The 14,420-nt window shown below is 38.7% G+C and overlaps 1 protein-coding gene across 3 annotated transcripts in view; it reads left to right on the top strand.

The window, feature by feature from the left end:
* The window catches only part of SEC24D (SEC24 homolog D, COPII coat complex component), a 138,020-nt gene that overhangs the window by 79,420 nt on the left and 44,180 nt on the right, over positions 1-14,420 (top strand). For all 3 annotated transcript variants that reach the window (XM_059923516.1, XM_059923517.1, XM_059923515.1), the window contains one exon: positions 13,442-13,580. In XM_059923516.1, coding sequence (XP_059779499.1) covers positions 13,442-13,580 — 139 coding nt within the window. The remainder of the gene's footprint in view (positions 1-13,441; positions 13,581-14,420) is intronic.

The following is a 14,420-nucleotide window of genomic DNA, read 5'->3' as shown; positions in this document are numbered from 1 at the left end:
TGATTCTAGCTACATATCTTACATAAGAAGGAGGGAACTGATGTGGATGCCACAATTTATATTCATATAAAAGGGAAAGAGCTACTCATTTACGTTTTTTAAAAAATGTTGCATGGTCCCTGTCATCTGATATTACATCACTATTTTCTGTTTTTACTATTCAAATGATAAACACCCACCGTTACATAAACATTTCTATAGCTTTTGTTTTTTCATAAGGTGCTTCATGGGCATTTGCTGGAATAATTTTCTCTCCATCTCCCACACACTATCCTGTCCTTTTAGCCTAGTTAATTACTATTCACCTTTTAGATTTCAGTTCAAGGTCACCTCCTCCCGATAGCTTTCCAGGATACCCCACATTATACTCCCTGGAGCTCTCCTAATACTGTTTATCACCGTTTGCAATTTTGTATTTGTGTATTTGATTCCTGTCTTTCTCCCACTAGGTTCTATGAGGGTAAGCACCACCTGTAATTTTTCCTTACTATTTTATTCCCAAGACCTGAAACAGTTCCTGGAAAACCTTTGTGCTAAATAAATATTTACCATGATAGTTTCATTCCACAATATCATTTGTATTTGGAAGTAAATTAGACTTTTGAGGCCAAGTAATTTGATGAGATTTTCACATAGAGATCTATGCTGAAACACTTATTGAGCATGTACTTTATGTAAAAATGCTGCATTTGCTACTGAACAAGTTCCAAGGTAACTTAAAAAGGAACTGACAATCTAGGAGCCAAGTTGTGCTGACTAGGATAATAGTTGCTTAAAGAATTTCCTGGACAGTAAAATTCTTCATATGTTTAGCTTAGGTTTCACTTTATTCTCCCGTCCAGTATTTGTTTCTTTCCATATCATCTCACTATAAAGTGAAGATATACTCTGTGTGTGTATGTGTGTGTATTTATGAGAGAGAGGGGGAGGATATATGGACATACATGTTTAAAAAAAAGGATTAAAATCTTTAAAATGTTATTATTTGGGAAAATAAGAGCATCTTTGACTTTCTTGAACAATATGTCTGCAAAATACAGGTAAAACAGAAGAGCCATAATGATAAACTCTAGTGTATGTAGATATCATGGAACTCATCCACCACAAAGTTCACTCTTTTTTAAAAAATAATTAATTGATTAATTTTTGGCTGCATTGGGCCTTCGTTGCTGCGCGCGGGCTTTCTCTAGTTGAGGCGAATGGGGGCTACTCTTCGTTGAAGTGCATGGGCTTCTCATTGCAGTGGCTTCTCGTTGCGGAGCACGGGCTCTAGGCGCGTGGGCTTCAGTAGTTGTGGCATGTGGTCTTCAGTAGTTGTGGCTCGCGGGCTCTAGAGCACAGGCTCAGTAGTTGTGGTGCACGGGCTTAGTTGCTCCGCGGCATGTGGGATCTTCCCGGACCAGGGCTCAAACCCGTGTCCCCTGCATTGGCAGGCAGATTCTTAACCACTGCGCCACCAGGGAAGTCCCAAGTTCACTCTTCTTAATCCAGAACTGAACTACCAAGGTAAATTGATGTATATCATAGTCTTTAACATGAGAATGAGATTTAAGTTTCTTTTTGTTTACTATATTCCATACTCTCTTCTCCTCCACAGTTTAAAAAGTTTTGAAAAACTCTTTTATCTAAGTACTTCAAACATCAGTTTTGTCTGCATTTCTCCTTTTCCTATAGAAAAAGGATAGAAAATTTATTAGCTCATATTTATCAATTTTTATTATTTATTTGATAAATTAAAAAGTCATCTTTCCTCTCCTTCCAGCTCATTATTGATATATAATAAATATATAAATGTGTTTATTTCTCTAGATGCTTTCAAATTGGTCACACACATTTTTTAAATTAAAAATTTCTTCTCAACTTTTTTTAAAACCCTATTTTCAAGTCTTACCTCCAAATGGCTTTTGTCTATTTGCCCAGATCAAATTAACTCACAAAAGATGATTTGCTGCATTACTTGGAAGTGGCCTGGCCAGTGCATGGGGCTGCCCACCAGGGATGGTGGCATTGATAGCACATCGGACTGCATGAATCTTAGAGTCCTGTATTTTTTCCCACTCTAAAAGCAATTCATATAAAAAGCTTGGATATGCTTGGATAAATGTATAGCTTCTGTAGGTGTCAACTCTGAAAAGGGAAATAGTAATTTGACTTTTCTGATATCCTTATTTACAGAATCAGTTTTATAATTGTATAATCACATGAATTTTTAGGAATTTTTCAATTGTTTTGTACAACATAATCTGGGCAATAATACATTGTTTTGTGATATGATGAGCAGTGTCCATTTTTATGAAGGATTGCTAATTTACTTATTCTATTTCAACAAGAATTTTTTTTCCTTTTTTATTGAAGTATAGTTGATTTACAATGTAGTGTTAATTTGAGGTGTACAGCAAAGTGATTCAGTTATACATACACACACATATATATATATATATATATATATTTTTTTTTTTTTTTCAGATTCCTTTCCCTTACAGGTTATTACAAAATATTGAGTATAGTTCCTTGTGCTAAACAGTAGGTCCTTATTGGTTATCTGTTTTATATATAGTAGTGCATGTGTGTTAGTCCCAAACTCCTAATTTATCCCTCCCACCCTTTCCCTCTTGGTAAACATAAGTTTCTTTTCTATGTCTATGGCTCTATTTCTGTTTTGTATATAAGCTCATCGTGTCATTTTTTTCCTAGATTACACGTATAAGTGGTATCATATGATATTTGTCTTTCTGTGTCTGGCTTACTTCACTTAGTATGACAATCCATGAAATAATGGAAAAGGATAGAAAATTTATTAGCTCATATTTATAATGCAAATGGCATTATTTCATCCTTTTTTTATGGCTAATATTCCATTGTATAAATATACCACATCTTCTTTATCCATTCATCTGTTGATGGACATTTAGGTTGCTTCCATGTCTTAGCTATTGTAAATAGTGCTGCTGTGAACATTGGGGTGCAAGTATTTTTTCGAAATAGAGTTTTGTCCAGATATGTGTCCAGGAGTGGGAATGCAGGATCATATGGTAGCCCAATTTTTAGTTTTTTAAGGAACCTTCATACTGTTCTCCATAGTCGCTGTACCAACTTATATTCCCACCAACAGTGTAGGAGGGTTCCCTTCTCTCCACACCCTCTCCAGCATTTATTATTTGTAGACTTTTTGATGATGGCCATTCTGACTGGTGTGAGGTGATATTACATTGTAGTTTTGATTTGCATTTCTCTAATAATTAGTGATGCTGAGCATCTTTTCATGTGCTTCTTGGCCATCTGTATGTCTTCTTTGGAGAAATCTCTATTTAGATCTTCTGCCCATTTTTTGATTGGGTTGTTTGGGTTTTTTGATATTGAGCTGTATGAGCTGTTTATATATTTTGGAGATTAATCCCTTGTCGGTCATACCATTTGCAAATGTTTTCTCCCATTCTGTATGTTGTCTTTTTGTTTTCTTTATGGTTTCCTTTGCTGTGCAAAACCTTTTAAGTTTAATTAGGTCCCATTTGTTTATTTTTGTTTTTATTTCCATTACTCTAGGAGACGGATCCAAAAAGATACTGCTGTGATTTATGTCAAAGAGTGTTCTGCCTGTGTTTTCCTCTAGGAGTTTTATAGTATCAGGTCTTACATTTAAGTTTCTCATCCATTTTTAGTTTATTTTTGTATATGGTGTTAGAGAATGTTCTAATTTCATTCTTCTCCATGTACCTGTGCAGTTTTCCCAGCACCACTTATTGAAGAGACTGTCTTTTCTCCAGTGTATATTCTTGCCTCCTTTGTCATAGATTAATTGACCGTAGGTGCATGGGTTTATTTCTTTCTATGCTATTCAATAGGTATTTAATTCAACAAACATTTACTCTTTACCCAATATGTGCCACGTACTCTTCTTGGTCCTGGGATATGTCAGTGAACAAAACAGACAAAGATCTCTGCCCTCATCGAGCTCACATTTTAACAGAAAGAGGCAAGACAATGAACCTGATAATAAGAAAATTATTGAACAAATGGAGGAAGGAAAAAGTAGAGCAGATTGGGGGATGAGAACTGCCCGTGGGAGGGGCTAGAGTGCAGGTTTCTGATTGAATAGGTTAGACAGGTATGCCTGATTGAGAGGGTGTCATTTAAATAATAGACTTGGCTCATGCATAGGGGGGAACATTTTGAAGGTGTTTTCATGGCCATAAAGAAGTGAGATAAATGGAGGGAAGACGTTGGCTGACTTGTAATTCTGTCAGAGAGACAAAGGAAGTTTGCCTCTAGGCTTATTATTTTTAACACTTTCATCTTTAAAGTGGAGTATTTTACAACTTTCCTTTGAGGAACAAAAAATTGCCAATCATTTTCTTGTTTCTTCATGGAAGAAACAAACTTGATTCATAGGGTTTTTAAGTCTACAATATATTTTCATCATCTGTGGAACATTGTGCGTTCTTATAGCAATTGAAGCAATTAAACATGGCTTCTGCAAGTGGCCTATAATTAGACAACAAAATATAATTAATTCTTCCTTAGGGACCAAAGATAAACTATAATAGGTCAAAGTTTAAAAGAAATGTGGGAAAATGTCTCTCAGCTATAGAATTCCTGAATATCATAGCTCCTTGAGAGGGAATGTCTTACTCAAATTGCCAACATGTGTTCCAGGAAGAAAAATGATGCTGATCTTTGCAAATATACCCGTAACTTGAAAGACTGCATCAGCATAACCCAATCCAAACAGAGCAGTTTTTGGTTAAGTATCATTTCTCACGGTTTATAATTTAGTCATGAACTATGACTTCCATTCAGGAAAACTGATATTATGGTGCTCTCCGAACTGCACTGATATTTATTTTCCCTTTCGAAACTCTGGATGCCCCGTCACCAGGAGCAGCCCTTTCATAGACTTCAGCATATAGTCCAATTTGACCTTCCCCCTAAAAAGTCCCCCTGGCATTAGAGGGCCTGGGGAGAAAGGTCACAGCTGTGTTTGCTTTAAGACGCTATTGGCCATTACAAGAGAAGAGTCTCCCAGTGTAGTTATTTGTGCATATATTGGGATGAACTTAACATATTAAGGTTTTTCACACCCACACCTAATCTTCTGTGATAAAAGAACTGGCAAATATCCTCATGTCCAAACGTGACTTCTGTATTTTCCTTCTTCCTTCATTTTTTTTTTTCATTCAGACTTCAGTTTTTCCTTTTCCCCTCCCTCCCTCCCTCCTTTTCTTATCATCTATTCAATAAATATTTATTGAGCATATACTGTGAAACACAGGCCCTGGGGATCAGTGGTGAACCTGAGGCTTACCTAAGCTGTTAAGGAGTGAATTTTTTTATAGTTAGAAATTTACCTTAAAAATTAGATCTAATATTCAAACATCTTTTGAGTTTATTTTTAAAAGAGTTTTTAGGAATTGAATAACATACAGGGGATGATGAAACAAACAGAAATTCTAAAGACCCCTCATGGTAATTGTAAAACATATGATAGAATTTACTAATTGATAGGCAGGTTTCAAAACCTATACCAACCATTCTTCCAAAGACATGGTTTTTGTTCCGTGAATGGTGAAATCTCTTAACTATGTTCTGTCAGAATTGTTACTATGCAGCAACAACTGATTTGAGATGAGAGAGAGAGAGAGAGAGAGGGAGGGAGAAACCTGGCCAGTGAGGACATACTGCTCTACCCGGTTTTGACAACTCTCCATAAAATCCCTCCATCCTTCCTCTTTATCTCCCTTCTTCTCAGCTGGACTAGGCTGCTTGCATGCTGACCACCAACAGACGCCAAGCTCAGGCTTTTCTTCCTGAGTTGTGCTGTTCTCACTATTCCCTCCCTGTCAGTCCGTGGAAATGTATCTCCGCGTAACTACCCACCTTGAAAGAATGCTTTATTGACCACTCCCCCATGCCCAGCACCCCCCACCCCACCCCCCCGCCACAAGTGATTTCTTCTTTTGTCTGTGCCTTTTGCTTAGCACCTATCATGAACTGCCGCAGGTAGTCATGGTAGTATATTCGTGGGTAGCTGGTGGATATTTTGTTTGTTCATTCAAAAACTATCACTGCCCCCTCTCTCAGGTATTGTGCTATAGGAGACATGCGATAAAACAAATGTTAGACATGTGAGGCATGGGTCTGAGAATTTAGCAGTGATGCTGAAAAGTAAAGCATTGTGATGAGTGCTGCTGGGCCCGAGGTCATATGGCAACGCACAGCTGAGATGCCTAAGCCAGTCCTGAGGGGCCAGATTGAGACTTGGTCCCAGTTTAGACAAGGTCACTGACAGCAAGTCAGGAGGAGGGAGGGATACCCCTTCTGTTGTAACAGGAGGGAGAAAGGAAGACCTTAGGTAGGTGCTGGTAAATCCGTGGGGAAAAGTCAAGGCAGTTCCTCTCTGAGGTTTTCTGTTTTTCTTTGTGAGCAAGGCGGCAAAGTTACCTGCTGAGGGAGGTGGGAGGAGAGCTTATTTGAAGGATAAAATGGAGTTAAAAAGATATAAAATAACTCCTGTAGAGAAAGAGAGAGAGAAATGGCAGGAGACACTTCATGGGTACCAGGGACCACCAAGGGCTTGGTTCAAGACACAGACGGTGTGTGATGGCAGCTTTCTCTGAAACTATGTGCTTTTTCTACAGAAGCGAGCTGCAAGCAGTTTCTGAATGTTTCGCACAGAAAATGAATGGGGATTCAAGCTATAGCCCTGCAGTTTATTGGACAAGTCACTGCCCCTCACATGTCCATTCCCTTCTGACAGCATGGGTGATAATTCCCACTGCCAGGGTTGTGAGTGTCTCAACATCACGATTAGCTTTTATATACATGAAAGCATTTTAAACTATTGAATATAAATCGTACAGGTGATAGTTATGATCTTACATATATTATAACTTTGAATCAGTAACATTTTCCAGGATTTTTCAATGCTGGATAGACCAAAACAAAAAAATAAAAACACCACCCCCCAAACCAGAAAAGACCAGTTTCCAAATAAAAGACGTGTTCAAATCCAATATAAGCTCTAGATATAGTTATAACAAGAATAAATAGACTTAACAGGGACTTCCTTGGCAGTCCAGTGGTTAGGACTTCACCTTCCAATGCAGGGGGTACGGGTTTGATTCCTGGTTGGGGAGCTAAGATCCCACATGCCTCACAGCCAAAAAACCAAAACATAAAGACAGAAGCAGTACTGTAACAAATTCAATAAAGACTTTAAAAAAATAAAAATAAATAGACTTAACAGCATTGTTGAAGAGGAAAAAATTGAAAATAATCTCTCAAGTGCCACAAATACCGAAACTAGCAAGAGGTTAATTTTCTGGAAACATGAAAATGCCAAGTTTTAGGGCCAACTGAAAACATTTTTTAAAAGTCTGAATAATTCTCATAATTATTACAGTACATTGAGTATTTTATTATCAGGCTTGGTTTCTTTTTAAAGGTTGCATAACATGATTTTTAAAAGGCATTCAGAAAATATTATTCTTTCATGCCATACCTGTTATTTTAAAGAGTCCAACAAAATAGAACTGCTGTTGAGAAAACGTGTGTATGGTAAGCAGCTACTGCCCTGTACTTTTTCTGCCCACGTAGGCTGACTGAATGTCATATATGGTGAAGCCAAAAATAGAAAACACACACAAGCTGCTTCTCATTTCTCTTTCCTATGGAAATATCTTTAATAAGTGCAGTTGATACAGACTCTCTTTTCATTTTAGCTACTGGGCATAATCCTCTGGGAATCCGGCTCTGCTTGTCTTCCAGCATGCCTAACAGTCTGAATGTTTAACATTTTTAAAGGGTAGTTGTTCATCACAGGTTCTGGATTATCTTTTCACATACCATTTTCATGCTTCTACTTATACCCCCTGATTAATCCAAATTACCAACTGACTTCTCTTGAGACAGATCCAAAAAATAAGCAGCACTCCAATCCCAAAGAAGTAGCTGTGTGCCAGAATCACATTTGACAACACAAAACCTTTGCTGCTAGAGATATATATTTACCATTGTAAAGATCAAATTTACTGGGGAATATAATCTGATGTTGAATATGATCCTTGATCAAGCTGGAGGAGCGTGTCACATTTTGGCAGGTCTTCTTGCTATAAATCTTCTGATCTGATTTAGGAACCACTGTAGGCACAAATGTCTCTCCCATTACTAGTAATTATTTAGCTGAGATATTTCCTTCAGACACTTAGTAAAGTAGAGTATTGGTCATGTGGGGACAACTATATAGTTCCAGGACACTGATTACTTTCCTGGAGACTTCTAATGAAGGAAATAGAAGGAGAGGGAAAAAAAGGAAGAGAAGTATACATTGAAAATGGGAAATGTGTATTTTTTCAAAATCAGTAAACAAGTGTTAGAAGACAGGGGAAAGTAGGTGGTTAAAGAGTGAGCGTGTGTGTGCGTGCGTTAGAACTTAGGTGAACTCTCGTCCTGAAGAAATAAGGTGAGCAGTGGAGCAATGGAAGAAGAGAGAGGAGAGGGGGACGGTTTTCACCGAGGAATATCCTGGAGATGGGCAGGAATACCTTCTTCCCAAGCCAGGGTGTTCCTGAAATCTCCGATCTGGCCACTCTGTCTTCTCTCTCCCCTCAGGCACGCTGTTGCCCGTGATTTGATGTTCCAGCAGGAAGAAAACCATTTCTCCATCACAGTGCACTGCTGAGCACCATGATGCAAGCCTCCTCGTCTTTGCTTTGTTATCTTGCACCTCGAGTGCGAACGCAGAGAGCAGGGGGTGGGCGCTGGCAGCAGGAGCGCTGGCTTCCTCGCCTCCCAGGCTGCCGTCAGCGGCCTACTGTGCCTGCTGTGCTTGGGGCTGCCTGTCCCATCACTGTGTCCGTTTTCCTACGTGCAGACAAGGAAAAGTTGGAAGAGGATTAGAAACTTTTAAAATAAGTTTTTCTTGGCTATTATCTTCAGTTAATTTGGCACAGTCTGTAATTTCTATGTAATTCATGCTTAAAATAGCCTGTATTTCATGTTTAATCACGTTTTGTTTCACCCAGAATATTTTTTAACCATTATCAGAGGATTTTTCAAGAAAAGTATAGGTTTCTTCATTTTGTGATGGTAATAACTGATGTAAGTTCAGGTCAATGTTATTATAGTTACATAAAATGAAGGTAGCATAATTATCTTGAGTATTTTATTACCTACTGAGGAAATTATATAGTTTTGTTTTAATTTTTAGTTGTACAGTGCCACCTAGTGGATCTGTGCTATAAGAACACCATATTTTCTTCAGCTTTCCAGATTTGGTATAATCAGCTTGTAATATTTAGCTGCCTTCTGTTATTCATCACTTTGCTAAGACAAAGACTATATAGCAAGACTTGGGTATTCAGACATTTCTTAGTTATAGAGATGCCAAAACAAAAATACAGAGGCTATAAACTTTACCAGAATTCTTCATGTTGGATCTTTCTAGGTTGTGCTTCATTTCTGTTTTTGTTTTGGATTACAATCTGTGAATGGTTTAGTGGTACTTTTTATTAATGATGATTTCCCAAGTATGCTTTCTACTCCTGCCTTGCTCTTTTAATCGCATGTTTGCCTGCTTGTTTGTTTAATGTCTTTCTATCCCACTGGACTGTATGCCCCACCAAGGCACACAGCACACCCAGCACCGAATGCACAGATGTTAAAGAGAATGGCAGTAATACTTAGAAAACTGGTAATATGTAAACACATGAAAACTTTTAAAATTGTATTAGTAGTGCCGAGGAGTTGTTGATTGATACATTTTGTTATCTACTCCTTTTACGTGGAATAATAACCAAAAGTTTTACCACTGTACCTAATTTCTCAATGAATTATATTCTTTCTTGTTCTCCAGAATCGACCACGGTGTTACATATGCACAAAAAAGAGATACATTTTATTCAATTAAAGCATCTTAATTAAATTAGTACCAATAAAGTATTTGGCAAAACCCTGGTAGTCCAAAAATACAAGCCAAAGATTCAAATATTATTTTCCTCCCTCTTCTTTCCCCAGCATCCCCATCACTTACATGTTATATAAACTCATGCCACACAGGACCAGAGCCAAGAATAGCCAGATGAAGGTTTTACAGCAAGGCTCTCCATCCTTTTACTTTTTCCATTTAAGAGAAGAACAGAAAAGAAAGAGCAGGCAGGAATATACCAGAGGCCAAAAGATTAAAACACACTTATAAACAAAATTGCAAAGTCTGAAAATAGCTCTGAGGTGAGTATAACATAATGCCCTTGGTAAGAAGAGAAAAAAACTTAGGCAACTTTTTGGAAAGTAATGTGATTTTTTTTTTTTTAAAGCTGTATACACTGAAGTTGAACTCAGAAGAAAAGTGAGATTAGCTATTTATGAGCTCATGCACGCTACTGTAGAGCAGATAAGCAGACATCTGGAGAGAGCAAAGAAAAATCTCTGATGGTCTTCAACATAGCCTAAGAGAGATGAAACAAGACAGTGTAATTTGGAAACCCTTGTCCTGTTGCCCAAAAAGAAAATGCAAACAGTTAAAAAGCTTTTAACATTCTTTACTGTCACCTCAATTGTCTGAGGACCTTCCTTACCTATCCATCATCCAGTTTCCAGAAGAGTGAAAATAGAAAAAATGCAAGCGTATTTTACAGCCTCGATACAGTCATTACTCGACTCCAGTTTGTTACTAGACATTCATTTTCAGTTCTGCAAGTTTGAATCTGCCAGGACTGGAATGCTTAGGTGGTAGGTGCCGACAATTTCACAGTAATTTTAGGCTGGGCCTGTCTTTCAGTAAATCATATCAGTAAAAATAAGGTTAATTTTCCTTCCATTACCTCTGCTTTGTCTAGCAAATAATTGCATCAGATTTTGTTTCTAACGTGTCTCAGGGAATTAATTATAGCCTTTGAACTCTGAAAATAAAAGGATGAGAGAAGTAAACTTGGCTGGAGTTTATGCGCATTGAAGGCTTTAACCCTAGTTTAACTCTCTTGAAATCACCTCCTCAGCTCCAAGGTTGAAGCTGTAGAACAGAGCAGCAACCAAAGTCATGACTGATGACTGGATTTTTGACCCAGAAAAAGCTACCTTATCGTTACATTTTTTGTTGTCTTTCACTTCTTATTCTGATTCTCCATTCACTGTCCTAAGAATCTCTTGTTGGTACCTATATCTTTCTGTTTGCTTCCCTTTTGTCCCCTCATATTATTTCTTGTTATTACCAGTTGAAGAAGATACACATTCATCACTTTATGCTTTTCAAACAAAAAATTTATATAAAAAAAAGTATTGTGTATGTCAGTATTTGAATATATATGTATTTATTTTATTATTTATTTATTTATTTATTTATGGCTGTGTTGGGTCTTCGTTTCTGTGCGAGGGCTTTCTCTAGTTGCGGCGAGCGGGGGCCACTCTTCATCGCGGTGCGCGGGCCTCTTCACTGTCGCGGCCTCTCTTGTTGCGGAGCACAGGCTCCAGACGCGCAGGCTCAGTAATTGTGGCTCACGGGCCTAGTCGCTCCGCAGCATGTGGGATCCTCCCAGACCAGGGCTCGAACCCGTGTCCCCTGCATTGGCAGGCAGATTCTCAACCACTGCGCCACCAGGGAAGCCCATATGTGTATTTAAATCAAACTCCTAGAATGGTTTTAAAATCTACTGTACCTGTCAACTTTTGTAACCATCAGATACTATCAAAAGCTCCAGCAAGGTAGATTCCCTGTCTTTTAGATCATTTTTTACAGTAACATTTTACAGTCACAAGGTAGCTAATTTGAAAGTTTATATAAATAAATGCCTTTAGAAACTCAAGCCTATCTCACACTTATCAGACTATAACTGTCCTATTAAATATACACTCTCTCCTGAGCTGAGTGGTTTGGAGGAAAGGCCGCTCAGCACAGATGTGATAACAACAGTTAGTTATGCCAGGCTTAGTAGTCTGTCCTGCACGTGGCTTCCTCATTTAATCCTGTCACAACCGTGTGCGTGGGACACCAGAGCTACGCCCGTGCCTACAGATCAGAAGAGACCAGAAATAAGAAAGTCCAGTCCATCTTCTGGCTTCCTTGAGGCAAGAGATGAGGGAGAGGGCAGTGCAGAGGGAGTGATTCTGAATGTTTTTTTTTTTTTTTTTATCCTTTTCCTGATTCTTTTATGTATTCTATTATCTGTGTTTTCCTACTCTGAGATCTCACAACTCATTTCTGAAACCTCAGCAGTGGATTAGTTTTCACATTGAACGTCTGGGCAGGGACAGACAGTAGATCTCTCTCTCTTTTTTCCTTTTTTTCCCCCCCGCAAGAAAATGGCAGAAAATGGCCTTATGACCCCACTTCATCGCCACCCTCCTCCTGCTCCTCAAGTCTCCATGAAACAGCAGTCTGCTTTATTTACGTCTTTGTCTTTAAAGAAAAACTTGGTTGATGTGCCAAACCCTGTAATTGTCAAGCTTTTCTAGAAATGTTATCTTTAAGGAGATTTATACAAGCAAAAAGAATCTATGTGGTTTTATTCTGAAAGCTGGAAGTGTTGAGAAACAAGGCAGACTTCTAGTGCTGAGTTTTTTCACTTTCAAGCTGTAAAAGATGTGTAATGGTTTCTATGCATGTTTGTGAGGAAGAAGCAATTGAAATATTTATTTTTTTGTTCTGGCAAAGCATGACCAGCCACATTGAAAGTACTTCGTGAGACGTTTTGTCATGGGATTAAAGACACAGAAAAGGCAGAATCAGCCTCCTTGCCTAAATAAGTGAACATTATTGCATATTTCTTCAGAGAGTTGCATTTTTGAAGAAACATTTTATATACTGTGTTGGAATTAGCTAAGTGGCATACCACTATGCAAACTAGAGCTTTTATTTGTTTGTTTGTTTATTTATTTATAAATATTTTGGGTGCTCTGTGCGACATGTGGGATCTTAGTTCCCTGACCAGAGTTCAAACCCACGCCCCCTGCAGTGGAAGCACAGAGTTTTAACTGCTGGACCACCAAGGAAGTCCTGCTCTGTTTTTTTTTTTCTTTCAAACCAGAGCTTTTAAAATCAGACCCAGTTCCGCCTTCTTTATTTATAGTTAATGAACAAACTTAGCGAAATATGTGATACACGGTGCCCAGGACGTTTCCAACATAAGCTTTATTAAGTATTACTACCATCATGATATTTCTTCTCTGTCTTCGCACACGTGGGTAAATACACATATACATAAATGTACACATATGCTTATTAATTACATGTACATTTAGATTAATTTTCGTTTGGGTAGTGCCTTGAATTCCACAAGGTACCAAGAGGCGTCCTTACTCCCCTGGTGAACACTAGGAGTTGAGTTCCTTAATGAGTCCAGAGTTTTCAAATTACAATTAATACGTAAGACTTCGGAAATAACCTTGGTTATTTAGAATAACCTAGAAATCCTATACCCACATGTCTCTTACTTGTGCTTGCTTCCTGTAGACGCCCCTCTACTTGGTAAATCATGGGGAGACTGGACCAGTCAGATGCAACAGGTGCAAAGCCTACATGTGCCCGTTCATGCAGTTCATTGAAGGAGGAAGGAGGTACCAGTGTGGATTTTGCAACTGCGTGAATGACGGTAAGTGGCGCCAGCACGTGCCCTCAGGGAAAGTTCTGTAGTAAACGGAACATATTATACTTCTTAGCTTAGGAAAAAAATGTATGTCTGTTAAGGCTCTTAGTTAGACCTGAGCTTTTCCTAAACACCCTCAAGAATAACTCAAAGGAATGATGAGACAGGGAACAATCTCTGAGGTTTATCTTCTGTAAACATAAGAGGTAAAATTTCGTTTTGCCTCCAACTGAGGCTTTGTGAAAAGGAATTGAGAAATTAAATGACTTCCCTATTTTTTTTAAATTAATTAATTAATTTATTTATGGCTGTGTTGGGCCTTCGTTTCTGTGCGAGGGCTTTCTCTAATTGCGGCAAGTGGGGGCCACTCTTCATCGTGGTGCGCGGGCCTCTCACTATCGCGGCCTCTCTTGTTGCAGAGCACAGGCTCCAGACACGCAGGCTCAGTAGTTGTGGCTCACGGGCCCAGTTGCTCCGCGGCATGTGGGATCTTCCCAGACCAGGGCTCGAACCCGTGTCCCCTGCATTGGCAGGCGGATTCTCAACCACTGCGCCACCAGGGATGACTTCCCTATTTTTGAGTTTTATAAGAAACATAGCAACTTCCCTGTGGGACTCGCGCATTTCTATGCGAGTAGGAGGGGCTTGGATGTCCTAAACTTAGGGTGTTCTGGTTGGCTTCCCTTCAGGGAAATTACACAGAAGAACTGTCTTTTATCTGCGTTTAGAGATGATAAACTTGAGAGATTGTTCCCTCTTTCACCATTCCTCCGAATTATTCTTGAATGTGAGTTCATCAGTATTTAGGAAAAGCTCAGGTATAGCTCAGGGCTTTAACACGTATAT

Source organism: Balaenoptera ricei, chromosome 5 (assembly GCF_028023285.1).
Source record: "Balaenoptera ricei isolate mBalRic1 chromosome 5, mBalRic1.hap2, whole genome shotgun sequence".
Lineage (NCBI taxonomy): Eukaryota > Metazoa > Chordata > Mammalia > Artiodactyla > Balaenopteridae > Balaenoptera > Balaenoptera ricei.
Note: the sequence above shows the minus strand (reverse complement) of the source record. Positions and strands in the feature narration are given on the sequence as shown.